The sequence below is a fragment of the Tachypleus tridentatus genome, chromosome 12 (assembly GCF_004210375.1).
Source record: "Tachypleus tridentatus isolate NWPU-2018 chromosome 12, ASM421037v1, whole genome shotgun sequence".
Taxonomy (NCBI): domain Eukaryota; kingdom Metazoa; phylum Arthropoda; class Merostomata; order Xiphosura; family Limulidae; genus Tachypleus; species Tachypleus tridentatus.
In genome coordinates this window covers 70,966,021-70,981,565 of record NC_134836.1, presented here as the reverse complement: position 1 = coordinate 70,981,565, position 15,545 = coordinate 70,966,021, and the positions used below count along the sequence as shown (strand labels likewise).

At 35.6% G+C, this 15,545-nt stretch overlaps 1 protein-coding gene across 1 annotated transcript in view; it reads left to right on the top strand.

Annotated features, from left to right (window-relative positions):
• Positions 1–6,214, top strand: part of LOC143233551 (SPARC-like) — a 28,781-nt gene extending 22,567 nt beyond the window's left edge. The window contains exons 5-8 of the mRNA XM_076469885.1: positions 806–944; positions 1,847–2,057; positions 4,034–4,182; positions 5,719–6,214. Of these exons, the coding sequence (XP_076326000.1) occupies positions 806–944; positions 1,847–2,057; positions 4,034–4,182; positions 5,719–5,771 (552 nt within the window). The 3' untranslated portion in view covers positions 5,772–6,214. The remainder of the gene's footprint in view (positions 1–805; positions 945–1,846; positions 2,058–4,033; positions 4,183–5,718) is intronic.
• The last annotated feature ends 9,331 nt before the right edge of the window (positions 6,215–15,545 follow it).

The following is a 15,545-nucleotide window of genomic DNA, read 5'->3' as shown; positions in this document are numbered from 1 at the left end:
AGATTGACTGCCACATTATAACGCTCCCACGGCTGCAGGACAAGCATGTTTGGTGAGACGGGGGTTCGAACCCGCGACCCTCAGATTACGTGTCGAACGCCTTAACCACTTGGCCACATATTCATTAATCTTATGTTTTTTGTCGTTAAGAGAACTCAGTGGAAAATTAGTTAAATCATTGCTTCTTTATATAATATACACAAGGGTACGAGGCCCTGCAGTGCCAGATGGTAAAGATAGTAGACTCGTAATCCGAGGGTCGCGGGTTTAAACCTCCTTCACACCAAACATGTTTGCTCTTTCAGCCGTGGGGGCGTTACAATGTTGCAGTAAACCCAAGTAGCCCAAGAGTTGGCGGTGAGTGCTGATGACTAGCTGCCTTCCCTCTAGTCTTACACTGCTAAATTAGGGACGGCTAACGCCGATAGCCCTCCTGTAGCTTTGCGTGAAATTAAAAAACAAAGCATTTGAAGGCGTGTTTGTATTTTGTGATTTTTTATGGGAGAGCAACATTGGGCTATACAAAGTAATTTCTTTATCACTTGTTTGAACAGGGTCAGTTATCGTGACCTAGAAACACGTATTATATAATATAAATATCACGCACTGTAAGTGTACATGACATTATCATTAATTTAAAGCGAAAAATTAGCGAAGACTAACTGATCGTTCCATTATTAAAATATACGTGAGAAAGAATAGCCACGTTGAACCATGCTCAGAGAATGAGAAATATCATTTGTCGTCGTTAATTTATTATTGTATATATTTTCTGATTTGATTATTTTTAGTTTTTCTTTTACAGGTATGTAGTAATCACAACGAAACCTGGAACAGTGACTGCGAATTATATCAGATGAAGTGTTGGTGTGAGAACAGTTATAAAACATGTACTAAAAAGAAATATAAGCATGCTCATGTTGAGTACTATGGAACATGTAAACGTAAATATTTATCTGTATTATATTTTTGGCTATAGATGTCGCGCCTGTTGCTTTCCTTAGAAGTTTTAATGAAACAATTGTTAGTGTGTCCATTCTTTGCTGAATATTTGTTTAGATGATTTATCAAGAGATAAGATTCTGTGATTTATTGAAGGAATTACAAAATTTTCTTTTGCACACATCATCTTAAATATAAAACAATAATTTGTCGATGTTCTTACTTCTTCCTGTTATTAAATTTGGTTACACTGTTGCCTGTCTACACTTCGTTTTAGGTTTAATTAAAACATTAAACATTTACAGAAGTAAAGAAAAAAAAAGCCTCGCAACTCGCTGACAAAGTTCTGATTGAAAATCTTAAACAGGAACTTGTTAGATGTCAAAGAACTAACTCCAGTCCTCTTAAGTCCCTTTTGTTTTCAAAAATCAAACATAATTTCCAAAGTTTGGTAAACTCAAATTTCTCAGAGCTAAGCCTAATCAATATAATAATACTGGCTAAACATGTACGTCAAATCATGAGCAAATGAAAACCAAAAAACAAGCAATATGAGAAAATAAATCAGTAAATATCTTTGACATTCTCTATAAAACTTAAAATATACCAACATTACCTAAAAGAATATCATCTGTTAATATTTAAATATATCGATCACTAAACAATGCCTAAAGTTGCATGGAGTCACTTTTGATGTACATTCTTGTAATCACTAAAATTTCTATGTATCAAAGCTAGGCAAATGAAACACAAACTGTATGGTTTCAAAGTAAAGAAAGTTGATACTGTTACCTTAACCAAGTTTTTCCAAATACAGTTAAAGTTAAAGTAGTGTTTTACGTTTCCACCTTATCACTAACAGAAACCATTTATTTCGATCTTATTCATTGTTTTATTGAATTAGAAATCCCTAAATGTTCCGACGATGAGTTGGCTGATTTTCCTCGACGCATGCGCGAATGGCTGTTTGCGGTGATGCAAGACCTGGCCCGTAGAGAGGAGTTAAATGACTATTACACCCAGTTAGAGAGACTGGCGGAGGAAGATCTCAGTCTCAAGTGGGCGAACTCTGTTATTTGGAAGTTTTGCGACCTAGACTCACAACCAGAGGACAGGTAACGTACTAGTACTAAACACTAACAGTACCAGGGGCGTAGATCCTGGGGGGTATACATCCCCATTCATTTTAGGTGGGGGGTATGCTGCATACAATCGTCCCCCCTTACAGTTTGGTCTGTTGAATTGTTTTATAGCATCACAGGCCTACAAATTGAGTGTTTGTTCTTGTGATTCTCGTGTTCTTACCAATCGAATTACATAATTAGGCCTAGATGTAAGCTTTTTCAGTAGCCGAAATGTACATCTTTAATATAGGTGTGCTTCTAAGCTTTTCGATCTAAGTGATAGTTCGTATCAGTCAGTCGGCCTAAGTATACATGCAAGTATCGTTGCAACAAGATTACTGCATGTTTACAGCTTTCAGGTTCACGTAATCAGAGATTACCAAGTTGCAAATTGAAGTCCACAGTTGCAAAAATCATCCCCCCCCATCGGGTGTAAAAAGTCTACGCCCCTGAACAGTACTACTTAATTTACTAATGGGTCTTTGGTGTATAAAGTGAATTTATTGTTGAAAATGTGTTTCACGTAATATTCTGAATTTTAATTCATTAAGATTGTAAAAATAATAATTAGTTTCTCTGATCCCGCGTCTTTCGATTTTTCAGAGAGTGAAACAGTGAAGAATTTTGTTTATTTAAGCATAACAAATATAACAGATAGCTCTCGAGTAGCGTTGTGCGAAATTCCAAAACAAAAACTGATTACGTGAACCTGAAAGCTGTAAAAATGCAGTCACAGAATATCTTGTTACCACCATACTTGCATGTATACTTTGGCCTACTGACTGATACTTACGAACTATCGCTTAGATCAAAAAGCTTAGAAGCACACCTATATTAAAGATGTACATTTCGGCTACTGAAAAAGCCTACATCTAGGCCTAATTATGTAATTCGATCGGTAAGAACACCCCCCACCTAAAATGAAGGGGGGATGCATCCTACCCACCCACCCTCCAGGATCTACGCCCCTGTTGTTAACAACGGAAACGATTTGGTTTGTTTTCAGTTTAGCACAAAGTTACACGGACGGATATCTGAGCTCTTCCCACCACGGCTTATCCCAAACTTTGTTCACTAATGATAAAACTGTTAATTTCTAATGAAGAGCCTAACACTAGCAGTAACTAACAATTCTTTAATGATAGATTTAAACATTTCAATTGATACTTTCTTTTGACTAAGAAAGATAAATCCTTTAAATAAAGACGCTAATGTTTTATTGTATCGTTTCCTCTGACAAATTCCCCCCTTTTTACGTACTGAGTTTAGGCTATTTTAAAATTAACCATTTAGTGGACACGCAGCGTGTTTTGTTCAAATTATGTCTGATATTCTAAGTTTTACGCTAATATTATATTTCAATGTTTCATGTGTACGTCTTACATTCCACTAACGTACAGTCCTCTTTGTTCCGCTAACATTATGCTTTGCAGTTTTATATTCGTATATTATGCTTCGTTAACAATACATTTTGTTATTTAAGTGTACGCCGTGTGTTATACTATTATATTTTAACGGAGTTTTCATAATGTAACATAATGATTCTGTTACACTATATTTTACTGTTTCAGTGTGCATGTATTTTGTTGTTTATTTTTTTGCAAACAATTATTTACTTTTCTCAAATGAGCAAACTTTATCCTACTAAATTAATGTTCTACTATTTTTGAATGCAGTATCAATGTTATTTTATTCACATAAAGTCTTGGTGTTCTCGTAACTTGAAGCATTCTTGTTTTATATTGGGATAGAGTAACATTGTATTATATTATTGTAATATTGTAACGTTCGTATTGTTCTAGTAACGCATCATTTTTTGATTGCAGTAACATTATGTTACATTAATTTATTATTGTACTGTTCCACGTGTTAATATATTATTATCATAACAACACTGTATCTGATATGTTATGTTCTGATGACCTTCTAACTAGAGTTTCAGTATATTACGTAATCTGTGATTCCAGAGTTATTTCACGTCAGGAACTTTTCCCAATCCGAGCTCCACTGCTTTCCATGGAACATTGTATTTCTCCTTTCTTAGATAGTTGTGATACTGACAATGACCAGTCTATAACTCTGTCTGAGTGGGGATTTTGTCTTGGACTAAAAGACGGCAAGTATTTTAGACTTCACATATAAACTGTAACAAGTAGAAAATTTAATTTACCACGTGGATAAAAAAACAAAAACAAAAAAAAACTTACCTACATTACTTTAAAAAGTGTATAGTTTAATAGGTTTTCTGAAGCGTTTAATTACAAAGATTTTATAACGGTTTTTAACAGACCGGAAAACAACGTCGAAATAAAGATAAACAAGATCGTAAAATTAAACTTTTTAAATTAATAACATTTTAAAACCAAAAACTCATAACAAATGAACCATATAGTAAAATAAATGGTCTTAAATGCTTTAAAATGATAAATTTATTAAAATATTGCAGGATTTATTGTTAAGTAGGTTATATTTGTATACCAGCTTTCATCACCTTGTGAAAACCGTATCTTTGAAACAAAGGACTCATTACTTTTGCTAAACAAAATGTTAACTCTGAAATATAAGAGGCACCAATGATTTTCTCACTCAAGTTACTGGCTTTGAGTAGCGTGTATGACAACACTAACTAGTGAGAATAAAAACAATAGTGATGGTAATTTTGTATATATTTTTTTTTAATTATAAAACCACAAGAAATTTGGTGCATAAATATTGATAGATTCAAGACTGTTTCTATGGATAAAACGTTTTTCATGGCAGTTACAAAGTGTGTCTCACTCCTCAGGGACGTCGTCAAAAAAACTTATGGAACTGATTTTTGTTTTAAAAACAAACAAAGGTGGCGCATGGAAAATGCTACGAGTTAATATAAATAATTAGGCCTATTCAGAACACCTAAGCAGTTTTAGTTACTTAAGATATATATTCAATAGATGGGTTTGAAAAAAAAAATCGGAGTTACAATTATAAATTATAATAAGCTTAGGGTTTGTTTTTTTAGCTAGTTATAAACTTTTATGCCTTCTGATTAAATGTAGTGATGAGTCTTAACTAATAACTACTATGGTCAATATAGAAAATATTTAACGGTTTTTGATTAATAACTTTAAAGGCTATTTAAGAAACTGATTTTGAGAAACTTTTAGATTAAAGTATTTTTGCTTAGAGGCCAATATTTTAATCCACAAACCATAAGATAGTGTAATAATGTAAAGATAAACTTGTTACGTGTATTACTGAGAGTTGGATAATATTAATGTATAAATATTTTACACAGAATATCTTACTTTAACGTCTAATATTAGGTCACAGACTTTTTTCTTGTTTTAACTTTTTACGGCCTATCACAAACTGCTTTTGATGTAGTTGTAACGTTTTCCATTAGATCACAGACTGTTTTTTCTTGTAGTGTTAACTTTTTCCATTAGATCACAGATTGCTTTCCTTGTAGTTGTAACGTTTTCTATGGGAGTACAAATTATTGTTCTTAGAGTTGTAACGTTTCTTTACAGAAGAGAGATTGCTTTTCTTGTAGTTCTCCGTCAGAATACAGACTATTTTTATTGTAGTTTAAACTGTGGCCTGCTTTTCTTATAATTATAAGACTGTTTTTTCTTATAGTTATAACGTTTTCCATCTCCTTATTTTCCAGAGGAAATTCAAGATAAGTGTGCATCAGTACATGGAAGTCGAAATAAAGAATGACAACATTACGATAATAGCAAACAAACCACAACAAGATGAAAACGGTTTGTTTACGAAATCAAGACAAATGTCCTAAGCCACCAAACATGGCAATAATTCTATAAATTATTTTCTTGCTTAATTTCTTTTTATTTTAAATACGAAAATATATGCCGCGTTTTTACAAGACTTAAAGCGTGAATGTATAAATATGCTATGCCACCGTTCCATATGACCATGTAGGCCAAAATTCCACTACGCAAACAAGATAACTAAAGTAAACCAAACAAATTTTGGTGTAGCAAGAGTTCTATGTTCTTTCTACGAAAGGTTTGACAATTATTCTGATTGAAATTACATAATTCTTAATGCCAGTTTGTATCCCAATTCACAATAATTATAATTAAAGAATAACTATTCTTGCTTTGTATTTTGAATTATCTCAATAAACATTTTCATCCAAACTTTAATTTTCCCGAGTTCTTAATGGTGTAATTAGATATTATTATTAAAAGATTTTACAATTAGCTTGTTTTTATTTGTGTTGGGGGGCCATAAAAATGCGCTTTGCATTTTGAGGCTTTGGGACATACTTAGTTTTTAAAAATCTTAAGGCCCGGCATGGCCTAGCGCGTAAGGCGTGCGACTCGTAATCCGAGGGTCGCGGGTTCGCGCCAGCGTCGCGCTAAACATGCTCGCCATCCCAGCCGTGGGGGTGTATAATGTGACGGTCAATCCCACTATTCGTTGTTAAAGAGTAGCTCAAGAGTTGGCGGTGGGTGGTGATGACTAGCTGCCTTCCCTCTAGTCTTACACTGCTAAATTAGGGACGGCTAGCACAGATAGCCCTCGAGTAGCTTTGTGCGAAATTTTCAAACAAACAAAATTTAAAAATCTTAAACATTTAGTACAATTTTTGCTTAAAATTGTAAACAGTCCATAATTCAAACAATAAATGTCGCTACGTAAAAATCATTATTACTGATACTGATTCCGCTCGAACGACTGAACGCTTTCGAGCAAATTTTTACTTTAAATTAATACCTCGAAACTTTGGAATCGATTTGTTTGTTTGTTTTTTTATTTCACGCAAAGCTACTCGAGGGCTATCTGTGCTAGCCGTCCCTAATTTAGCCATGTAAGACTAGAGGGAAGGCAGCTAGTCATCACCACCCACCGCCAACTCTTGGGCTACTCTTTTACCAACGAATAGTGGGATTGACCGTCACATTATAACGCCCCCACGGCTGAAAGGGCGAGCATGTTTGGTACGACGGGGATTCGAACCCGCGGATTACTAGTCGAGTGCCTTAACCACCTGGCCATATTGGGTTTTGGGAATCGAACATTGGCTCTAAAAAACAAAAATATTTTGCATTCAACTGTTTCTTACCGTTTCGGCTGGTGAAACATCACGTGCTGAGTGGCGTATACAATAGTGACCAATTCATTAATTCATGATTAATGTTTGATTTGAATTAACCATAAAGCCACCAAATGGGGCTATCTATTCTCTGCTCACGACGGGTATCGAAACAAGGTTTCGTGTTGTGCTATTTGGGGGCCATGACTAATGTAATGTGCAGTAAGATTAAAAATTTATAAAAAGACAGTTTCAATGCATGTTAACATGAGTGATGAAAACAATTTAGATAGCTACACGATAATACTCAATGAGTTCATTAGACTTGTTGTTTTTGTCTCTAGAACTCAAAGAAACGATTAATTGAGAGCTGGAAGATTTATATGTGAAACTTCGGTGTTAGAAGAAGGACTTTACACATAATGAAAATAAAGCAGGAATTACGAATTTACCATGATACAGGCTTACCGCTGAGCTACAGGAAATGGAAATGCGGAAAAGGAACAACTTGAATAAGTTTTTTTCTAAGTATATTTTATTTAATAAAATTTAAATCTATAACCTTCATGTGGTAATATTACCACCAGTGATTGTTCATGGTACATTATAAAACATATATCTTGTTTTAAATTACTTTTAAACAAGTTAACTGAATCTAAAAATTGTCCCATAAATGAAAATGCGATACCAAATGAATGTTTTTAAAGTCTCAACTAGATGGCGGGGCAGACGTGTGCTGATTTACCTCTACATTAACGAAAACTGTCGAGCTCTTATTTTTACTTTGATTAACCATGTTCATAATCATGTTTTTATACATTATCATTGTACAATAGCTAACAAAATGTTCTGTAACGCATCTAAGAAAAAAACAAGCTGACTAGCTTAGCTTAAGAGTCTTGCTAAACTTTGTCCAGTAAAGCAATAAATGAGAACTGAAAATAACGAAGCCCAGTTTGTTAAAGCGTCCACCCAACTCACAGGCAATTAATAGTTAAGTTTTTTTTACGCCACGGGACGACGAATAACCTTTGAAATCTAGAGAGCATAAAAATCTTATACTACAATATATCATGAACAACTAACAAATTTATCAATGATTCTGGTGCACAATTTATCAAAAATTAAAAAGTCTCTGCAATGATCCATTATTCATAGATACAAATTATATAAGGTTTGATTTGTTTGGAAGTTCGTGCAAAGAACACGAGACGAGGGCTATGTTTGGAAGTTCGTGCAAAGTACATGAGGGCTATGTGCTATTGTACAGAATAACGTTTCAATATTCTTCGGTCATTTTCAAGTTAATTTGAATACATAGAGGGAAGTAAGATAGTCAATGTCACCCACAGCTAACTCTTGGGCTACTTTTTGCTAACAAATATTGAGATTGATCGTCGCTTTATAACACCCCCACGGATGAAAGGGTGAGCATGTTCGGTGTGACGGAGATTCTAAACCGCGACCTCTAGATTGCCAGTCACAGCCCTAACAATCAAATCATGTTAGGTCAATTCTATAAAGTGTTTAATAATTTAGAAATACAAATCAAATATTCCAACATGTATCCAGAATTTAATCAACAACAATTACTTTAACCGAAAATAAATCTTAAATAAGGTTCACTTGTGAAAAGTGCCACCTGGTGACCCAGCGATATTTGTAATGGCATATGATGTTAGAAATTGGAATTTGATCTTCGTAAGTAATTCTTTTTAAAGGTTTCACTGAAAAACAAAACAAACCTTTACCAAAAAAATCCAACGCTCATCTAAGACTCCATTATAGAAAAAAAAAAACAGATTAAATACGTATCAACTAAAAATATTCTGATTGGTGAATGAAAGGCTGTCAGAAACGTTTACTTTTTTAGGTACGTGTGATATATTGTACAGTAATGTAAATATATGGGTGTAGTGGACTAAGAATTATTGTGAACTGTTGTTGATAAATTCGACAACAAAGGAACAGCACACACTCCCCTAGTTTTAAAAATAATACATATATTCAAAGAAAATTAAACGCAAGTATAAAAAATTCGTTGCACTAAATCTACTTAGACCAATTCAATTATTTTAGAATTCAGTTGACAAGCCCAACTATTTTTCTCTATTTCCATAGCAATAGTATTCATGCATAATTCACTTACGCTGTCTGTTTGTTTGTTTGTTTGTTTGTTTGTTTGTTTTTTAATTTCGCGCAAAACTACACAAGGGCTATCTGCGCTAGCCGTCCCTAATTTAGCAGTGTAAGACTAAAGGAAAGGCAGCTAGTCATCACCACCCACCGCCAACTCTTAGGCTACTCTTTTACCAACGAATAGTGGGATTGGCCGTCACATTATAATGCCCACACGGCTGAAAGGGCGAGCATGTTTAGTCCGATGGGAATTCTAACCCGCGATCCTCAGATTACGAGTCGAACGCCTTAACCCACCTGGCCATGCAGGGTCACTTACGCTGTCGAGTGAGGTACATTACTTTCAATATTCGTCTGTTTTTCGTTCTTCCAAAATTGTCTGCTTTTTTGTCAAAGTTCACACAAACGGGTTCAATTAATTTATAATTTATACCACCCTTCGACAAGAGAAATTTATCTTCTTATCTCTTTCAAACTGTTAATTTCACTCTAACATATCAACCTTTCATTCCTGCGACGGTTGACTTAATGTTTTCTAACTTTTCTTTGACTGAACTTCTTTTTCCCGTACTTTTACTTTTACTATCTTTCCGCCAAACTAAACCAATTGAATAAGCAGTTAATCATTAGGGACAATCTTCCTTCACCCCGCTCAAGACTTATGATTAGCAATTAGCAGGGGGTAAGACTGGTAAGACGTTAACAAGCTTATTGAATTTACTATTACATGATTATTAAAACATTAATTGGGGTTGGCAGGCACAAGTGAAGGCGAAGTCAAAACAAGTTGAGGAGATGAATAAGAAGATAAGTTGACAACCTAACAAAAGACAAAACATTACAACAAACGGGCCTTATCAGGACCTGACAGGGATCAATAACTCCAAATGTCGAGGCTGTGTTCTATAGATCCGATGCCTAAAGTATTTTAGCGTAAGAGGAAACGGAAGTACCACGAGAAAACATACTTCCACTAGTCGGGACCGAATAAAACCCAACTTGTGTGCAAGTGAAGGAGTAGCAGAAATAGGTGAACCTGAAAATAGATTAAAAAGACAGGATGTAAACTGATCGTTCCTGCTATGTTTACATTATGTGCGAAATGTGAAGGGTGGATATTAAAATGAATCAGGTTATGAGGAAGTCAGGTGTGAGGGAGTTATTGTTGGTGGATTACTTGTAGTATTTAATGGCAAACTTTACGTTCTTGTACTGTTGATAGTAAAGTGCGCTTTTACACATAGCATGCTGGTGTGTATAGTGTAAATCCAAAGGTTAAACGTGTAACTCGGTTTTGTAACTGTTATAGCGTAAGGAATTGAAATGGTTTAGTATTACAACTTATCATTCAGCTGTAATCTAAAAAAAACATCTGATAAACGTTTTGCATATAAGTATAAGTTATTATTTGTGGTCTACACTCGTGAGAGTAATGGTTTAAGTTTTGTTGGTAAACTATTCTGGTTTCAAGTTTTTAACTAATTTCCACGACGTATGTGTGCCAAGTTAGATTATGGTTAACTGTAATGCACAATAATTCTGCAATTTTGTAAAATGTGATTGGAGGACTCTCTTGGAGCTCATCTGGTCACAGCTATTTATACATCTGTTACTTAGGTCTCCTAGAGATCTCTATTGCCTCGACATCAATGGAGTGCAAACATAAAATAAATAATATTATATTAAACGGTCTTTTATATACGACAAAAGCTTGGCCGGAGTCACTAGAACTCGAAAGTATATTTGGCTTAGAATGCCCAGGTGGTTAGGGTCGCGGGTTCGAATCTCCGTCACACCAACCATGTTTCCTTTCAGCCGTGGGTGCGTTATAATGTCATCACTATTTGTTGGTAAAAGAGTAGCCCAAGAGTAGGGACGCCTAATGCAGATAGCCCTTCTGTAGCTTTGCGTGAAAATTCCAAAAACAAAACATAAGTAAATTCAGTTACACAGTCAATATATTTACTTGAGTAATTATAGGATTTTTTTCAGATAACAAAACATTTTTTCCTCTTATTTTGGTTAATATCAGATCATTCCACAAGTAATGCTGGAAAATTTTAATACAGAAAGTGCATCGTCATTTCTGTCTTTATAAAAGGCTCTAATAACTAAAATATGTAGTAAGACAAATAAAATAAACTAACCCAACTCCACTTTTTCAGATCATTAATCAAATAAACCCTTATGAAGATGGATGTGTCCGAGGACACATTAAGCATATAATGCTTTATGAGTTTAAAAAAAGGTAATAGTGCAGCAGAAACTATATGAAACATTCAAGGTGTTTTGGTACGCAGTCTCTCAAGGAAAGAAAATGTCGAAGATGGTTTCAGAAGTTTATATCAAGTGACTACAACTTAAGTGATGCGCCACGTTCAGGTCTTCCTGTTGAGTTTAATGATGACTTGCCACTCGCTGCAGTTGCTAAAGATTATGCTGTAACAGTTAAAGAACTAGCAAATAAGCTAAATTCAACCAATTCAACAGTTCACCGTCATCTGCAACAGCTTGGAAAGGTGTCAAAACTTGGAAATAAGTCCCGCATGATTTGACAGAAGCCAACCTCAAAGCAAGAGTGGACATTTGCACTTCTCTGCACTTTCCTGAACGTAACTCATCTTTTTTGGACAGGTTAGTGACTGGAGATGAAAAATGGATATATTATAAAAATGTTAAGTGCCGCAAACAATGATTTAGTGCAAATAAACTGGCTAAAGCACAGCCTAAAATGGATCTCCCTCTGGAAAAGCCTTGTTAAGCGTTTGATGGTATATTGTTGGTGTGACCCACTTTAAGTTGCTGCCACTCAATGTAACGATTACATCAGACTTTACTGTCAACAGTTAGAGCGCTTGAATGTTGCACTGAAAGAAAACAGGCCTGCTTTGATCAATCGCAAAGGTGTTGTGTTACACCAAGATAATGCACGGACCCATACAGCAAGGTTCACATCTATAAAGATTGAAGAGGTAGACTGGAAAAAACTTCCAAATCATCTTTATTCTCTAGACCTTGCCCCATCTGATTATCGTCTATTCCGAAATTTGTAGAACTATCTTGTTGGAAAAGAGCTTGGAACACAGAAGATGCCAAAACTACCCACTCTTCATTCTTTTCCTCCAAACCCCAAGAATTTTATAGAAGTAACATTCATAATCGTTGGATGGAGGTAATTAGCAATAATGGAACATACAATATTGATTAAATAATATTAAAAGCGTTTGAAATCCTTTCTCTTTTTCTGAACTTAAAATCGGACATTACTTAAGGTATAATCTGATACTTTGATTTCTGGAGTTCTGAGGATCTTAACCTAGAAGGGAGAGGCATTGTCTGGTGGTTAGGGCACTCGGCTCATAAACTGTGGTTATCAGGTTCGAATCTCGTCACTGAATGAACTCGCCTTTTGAGCCGTTAACAGTGTAAAGGTCAATTCCACTATTCGTTGATAATGAGTAGCTCAAGAGTTGGGAGTAGATGACGTTGACTGGTTGTCTTCCCTCTAGCATTACACTACTAAATTATAGGCGTCTAGTGCAGATAGTCCTTGAGTAATAATGCGCGATAATCAACAACAACAATAAAAACAACCTCAGCACCGTTAGAAAGTATATACACGTTAAAGAAAGCAAATAAATTGGTCACACGTTACTCAGTTAATAATATTTTGTTAGTTTTTGAATTTCACGTAAAGTTACTCGACGGCTATCTGCGCTCGCTGTCCATAATTTGGCAGTGTAAGACTAAAGGGAAGGCAGCTGATCATCATCGCCCATCGCCACTTCTTGGGCTGCTCTTTTACCAACGAATAGTGGAATTGAACGTCATAATACAACGTTCCCATGGCTGAAAGGGAAAGCATGTTTGGTGTGATGGTGATTCGAACCCGCGAACCTCGAATTACGAGTCGAGCGTCTTAACCACCTGGCCATGCAGTGCCTCAGTTAATGATGATCGTCAGATAATTATTTTGTGTAAAAGCATAGTTCACAACATTGAATAGGCCCGGCATGACCAAGCGTGTTAAGGCATGCGACTCGTAATCTGAGGGTCGCGAGTTCTCATCCCCGTCGCGCCAAACATGCTCGCCCTTTCCGCCGTGGGGGCATTATAATGTTATGGTTAATCCCACTTTTCGTTGGTAAAAGAGTAGTCCAAGAGTTGGCGGTGGATGGTGATGACTAGTTGCCTTTCCTCTAGTCTTACACTGCTAAATTAGGGACGGCTTGCACAGATAGCCCTCGTGTAGCTTTGTGCGAAATTCAAAACAAACAACATTGAAATACACTGTTTAAAGAGAAGTTATGTATCGTGATTCAAGTGAACTTCTATTAAACTGAGTACACTTCTATATCACTATATATAAACACATAAAAATAGTAGCTAAACGGATGGATGAAACGGTATATTTAGACTGAGTGACAGCCTTGCTCTTAACGTAGCAATATGGAATTGCGAGTCAGTTTTCGTCACGAGCAGCCAACTATTTTAAGCATATAACGAAGCAAGTTACTTCGTTAGTCGTCATTTATCAGGAGCCATTCAGTACTTTATCGCTAAGAGTAGAGCTAGGCCTATGAGAACTTGAGTTTTGTTGACGTTGCCCAAACTGGTTTCTTGTTCATTTATTTTTGTGTGTACCTATTATCTAGTTATAAATGTATAGTTAAAACCGAATTGGGAACTTTTCTGTGAAATTGGTTATCTGATTAACCCTTAAATATATGTTGCTTATTTCTGCGTACGTTTCTGCCAGTGCCAACGTAAACTAAACATAAACAATAAATATTTAAGTTTTCATTGTTTCTGGGGCTAATTTTTTGTTTTAAAAAGAAAAAAGTCGTTTCTTCATGTATGAAGGCAAACCAATGCTCTGTCGAAAGATGTAGAATGTTCCATCATAAATAAATGACTTAATACTTATAAAGCGTTTTTGCCTAGTTATTATAGCTGGGACTAACTAGATAAAAAACACCAGTGGTTCGGCATGGCCAGGTGGGTTAAGGCGTTCGACGCGTAATCTGAGAGTCGCGGGTTCGAATCCCCGTCGCACCACACATGCTCGCTCTTTCAGTCGTGGGGGCGTTATGATATTACAGTCAATCCCACTATTTGTTGGTAAAAAAGTAGCTCAAGAGTGGGAGGCGGGTGGTGATGACTAGCTACCTTCCCTTTAGTCTTACACTGCTAAATTAGGATAGCCTAATTTAGGCAGATAGCCCTCGAGTAACTTTGCGCGATATTCAAACAAATAAAAACATGAACCCGTAATCCTACTCCAAAATTTCAACCTTGTGGTTGGTGTAACCATTAAATAGTTGTGTTCGACTGTCTTATGTGTAACTCACGGTGGTTCACCTTCATGGATGGATTGTAACACTTAAAATTTAAGCTAAATTTGGTTTTCGATACCAGAAGTAGGCATAATAGCCAGTTTTCTACCTTTGTGCTTAATAACCAAGCAGACAGTTTAAACATTTAACAATGGGCTACCTTCGCTCTATTCATTGCAGAGCTCAAACTTAACATTTTAGATAATATAAGCCTTCAAACTTACGGCTGAACCATTTAGGGAAGAGAACGGGGCAACTTTGTTTTTACTGCATGTTATAATCAAGTCCTCACTTCAAGTGAATACAATGGCATGCCAAATTCGAACGCAAATAAACAAATATTTGAAATAAAGTGTTGAGTTCGAAATTTAGTTTTAGCTATTACTAATAATTATAATATATAAAAAAAATTAAAGGAAAAATTCATACTTGCGATTTTATCTCTCAGTGGTTCCTTGATATAACCTATTAACGTTCCAAGAATATCAGTCGAGTGTTCTAGGTTTTCTGTGGACAATATGTTCAGAGTACGCGCTGTAACACTACCGTTTAGTAGAAAGTTGTTTCACTTTAAGAACACTTATTTGGAAATACCAGTGTCTAAGTTGTTTAAATATTCATTTTATTTGAGCTATGCATTAGATATCTGGCCCTTTCGCTGTTTTTTTTTTTTTATCTCTTTTATATATAATTACCCAAAGCGTTTACACGAGTTAATAACAATATATATAAAAAAATTATTTCCATTAATGTTTTTTGTTACTTTCGCGCAAAGCCACACGAGAGCTGTCTGCGCTAGCCGTCCTTAATTTAGAATGGTAAGACTAGAGGGAAGGCAGCTTGTCATCACCACCCACCGTCAACTCTAGGGCTGCTCTTTTATCAACGAATAGTGGGATTCACTGCACAATATAACGTTCCAACGGCTGAAAGGGCGAGCATATTTGGAGCAACGGG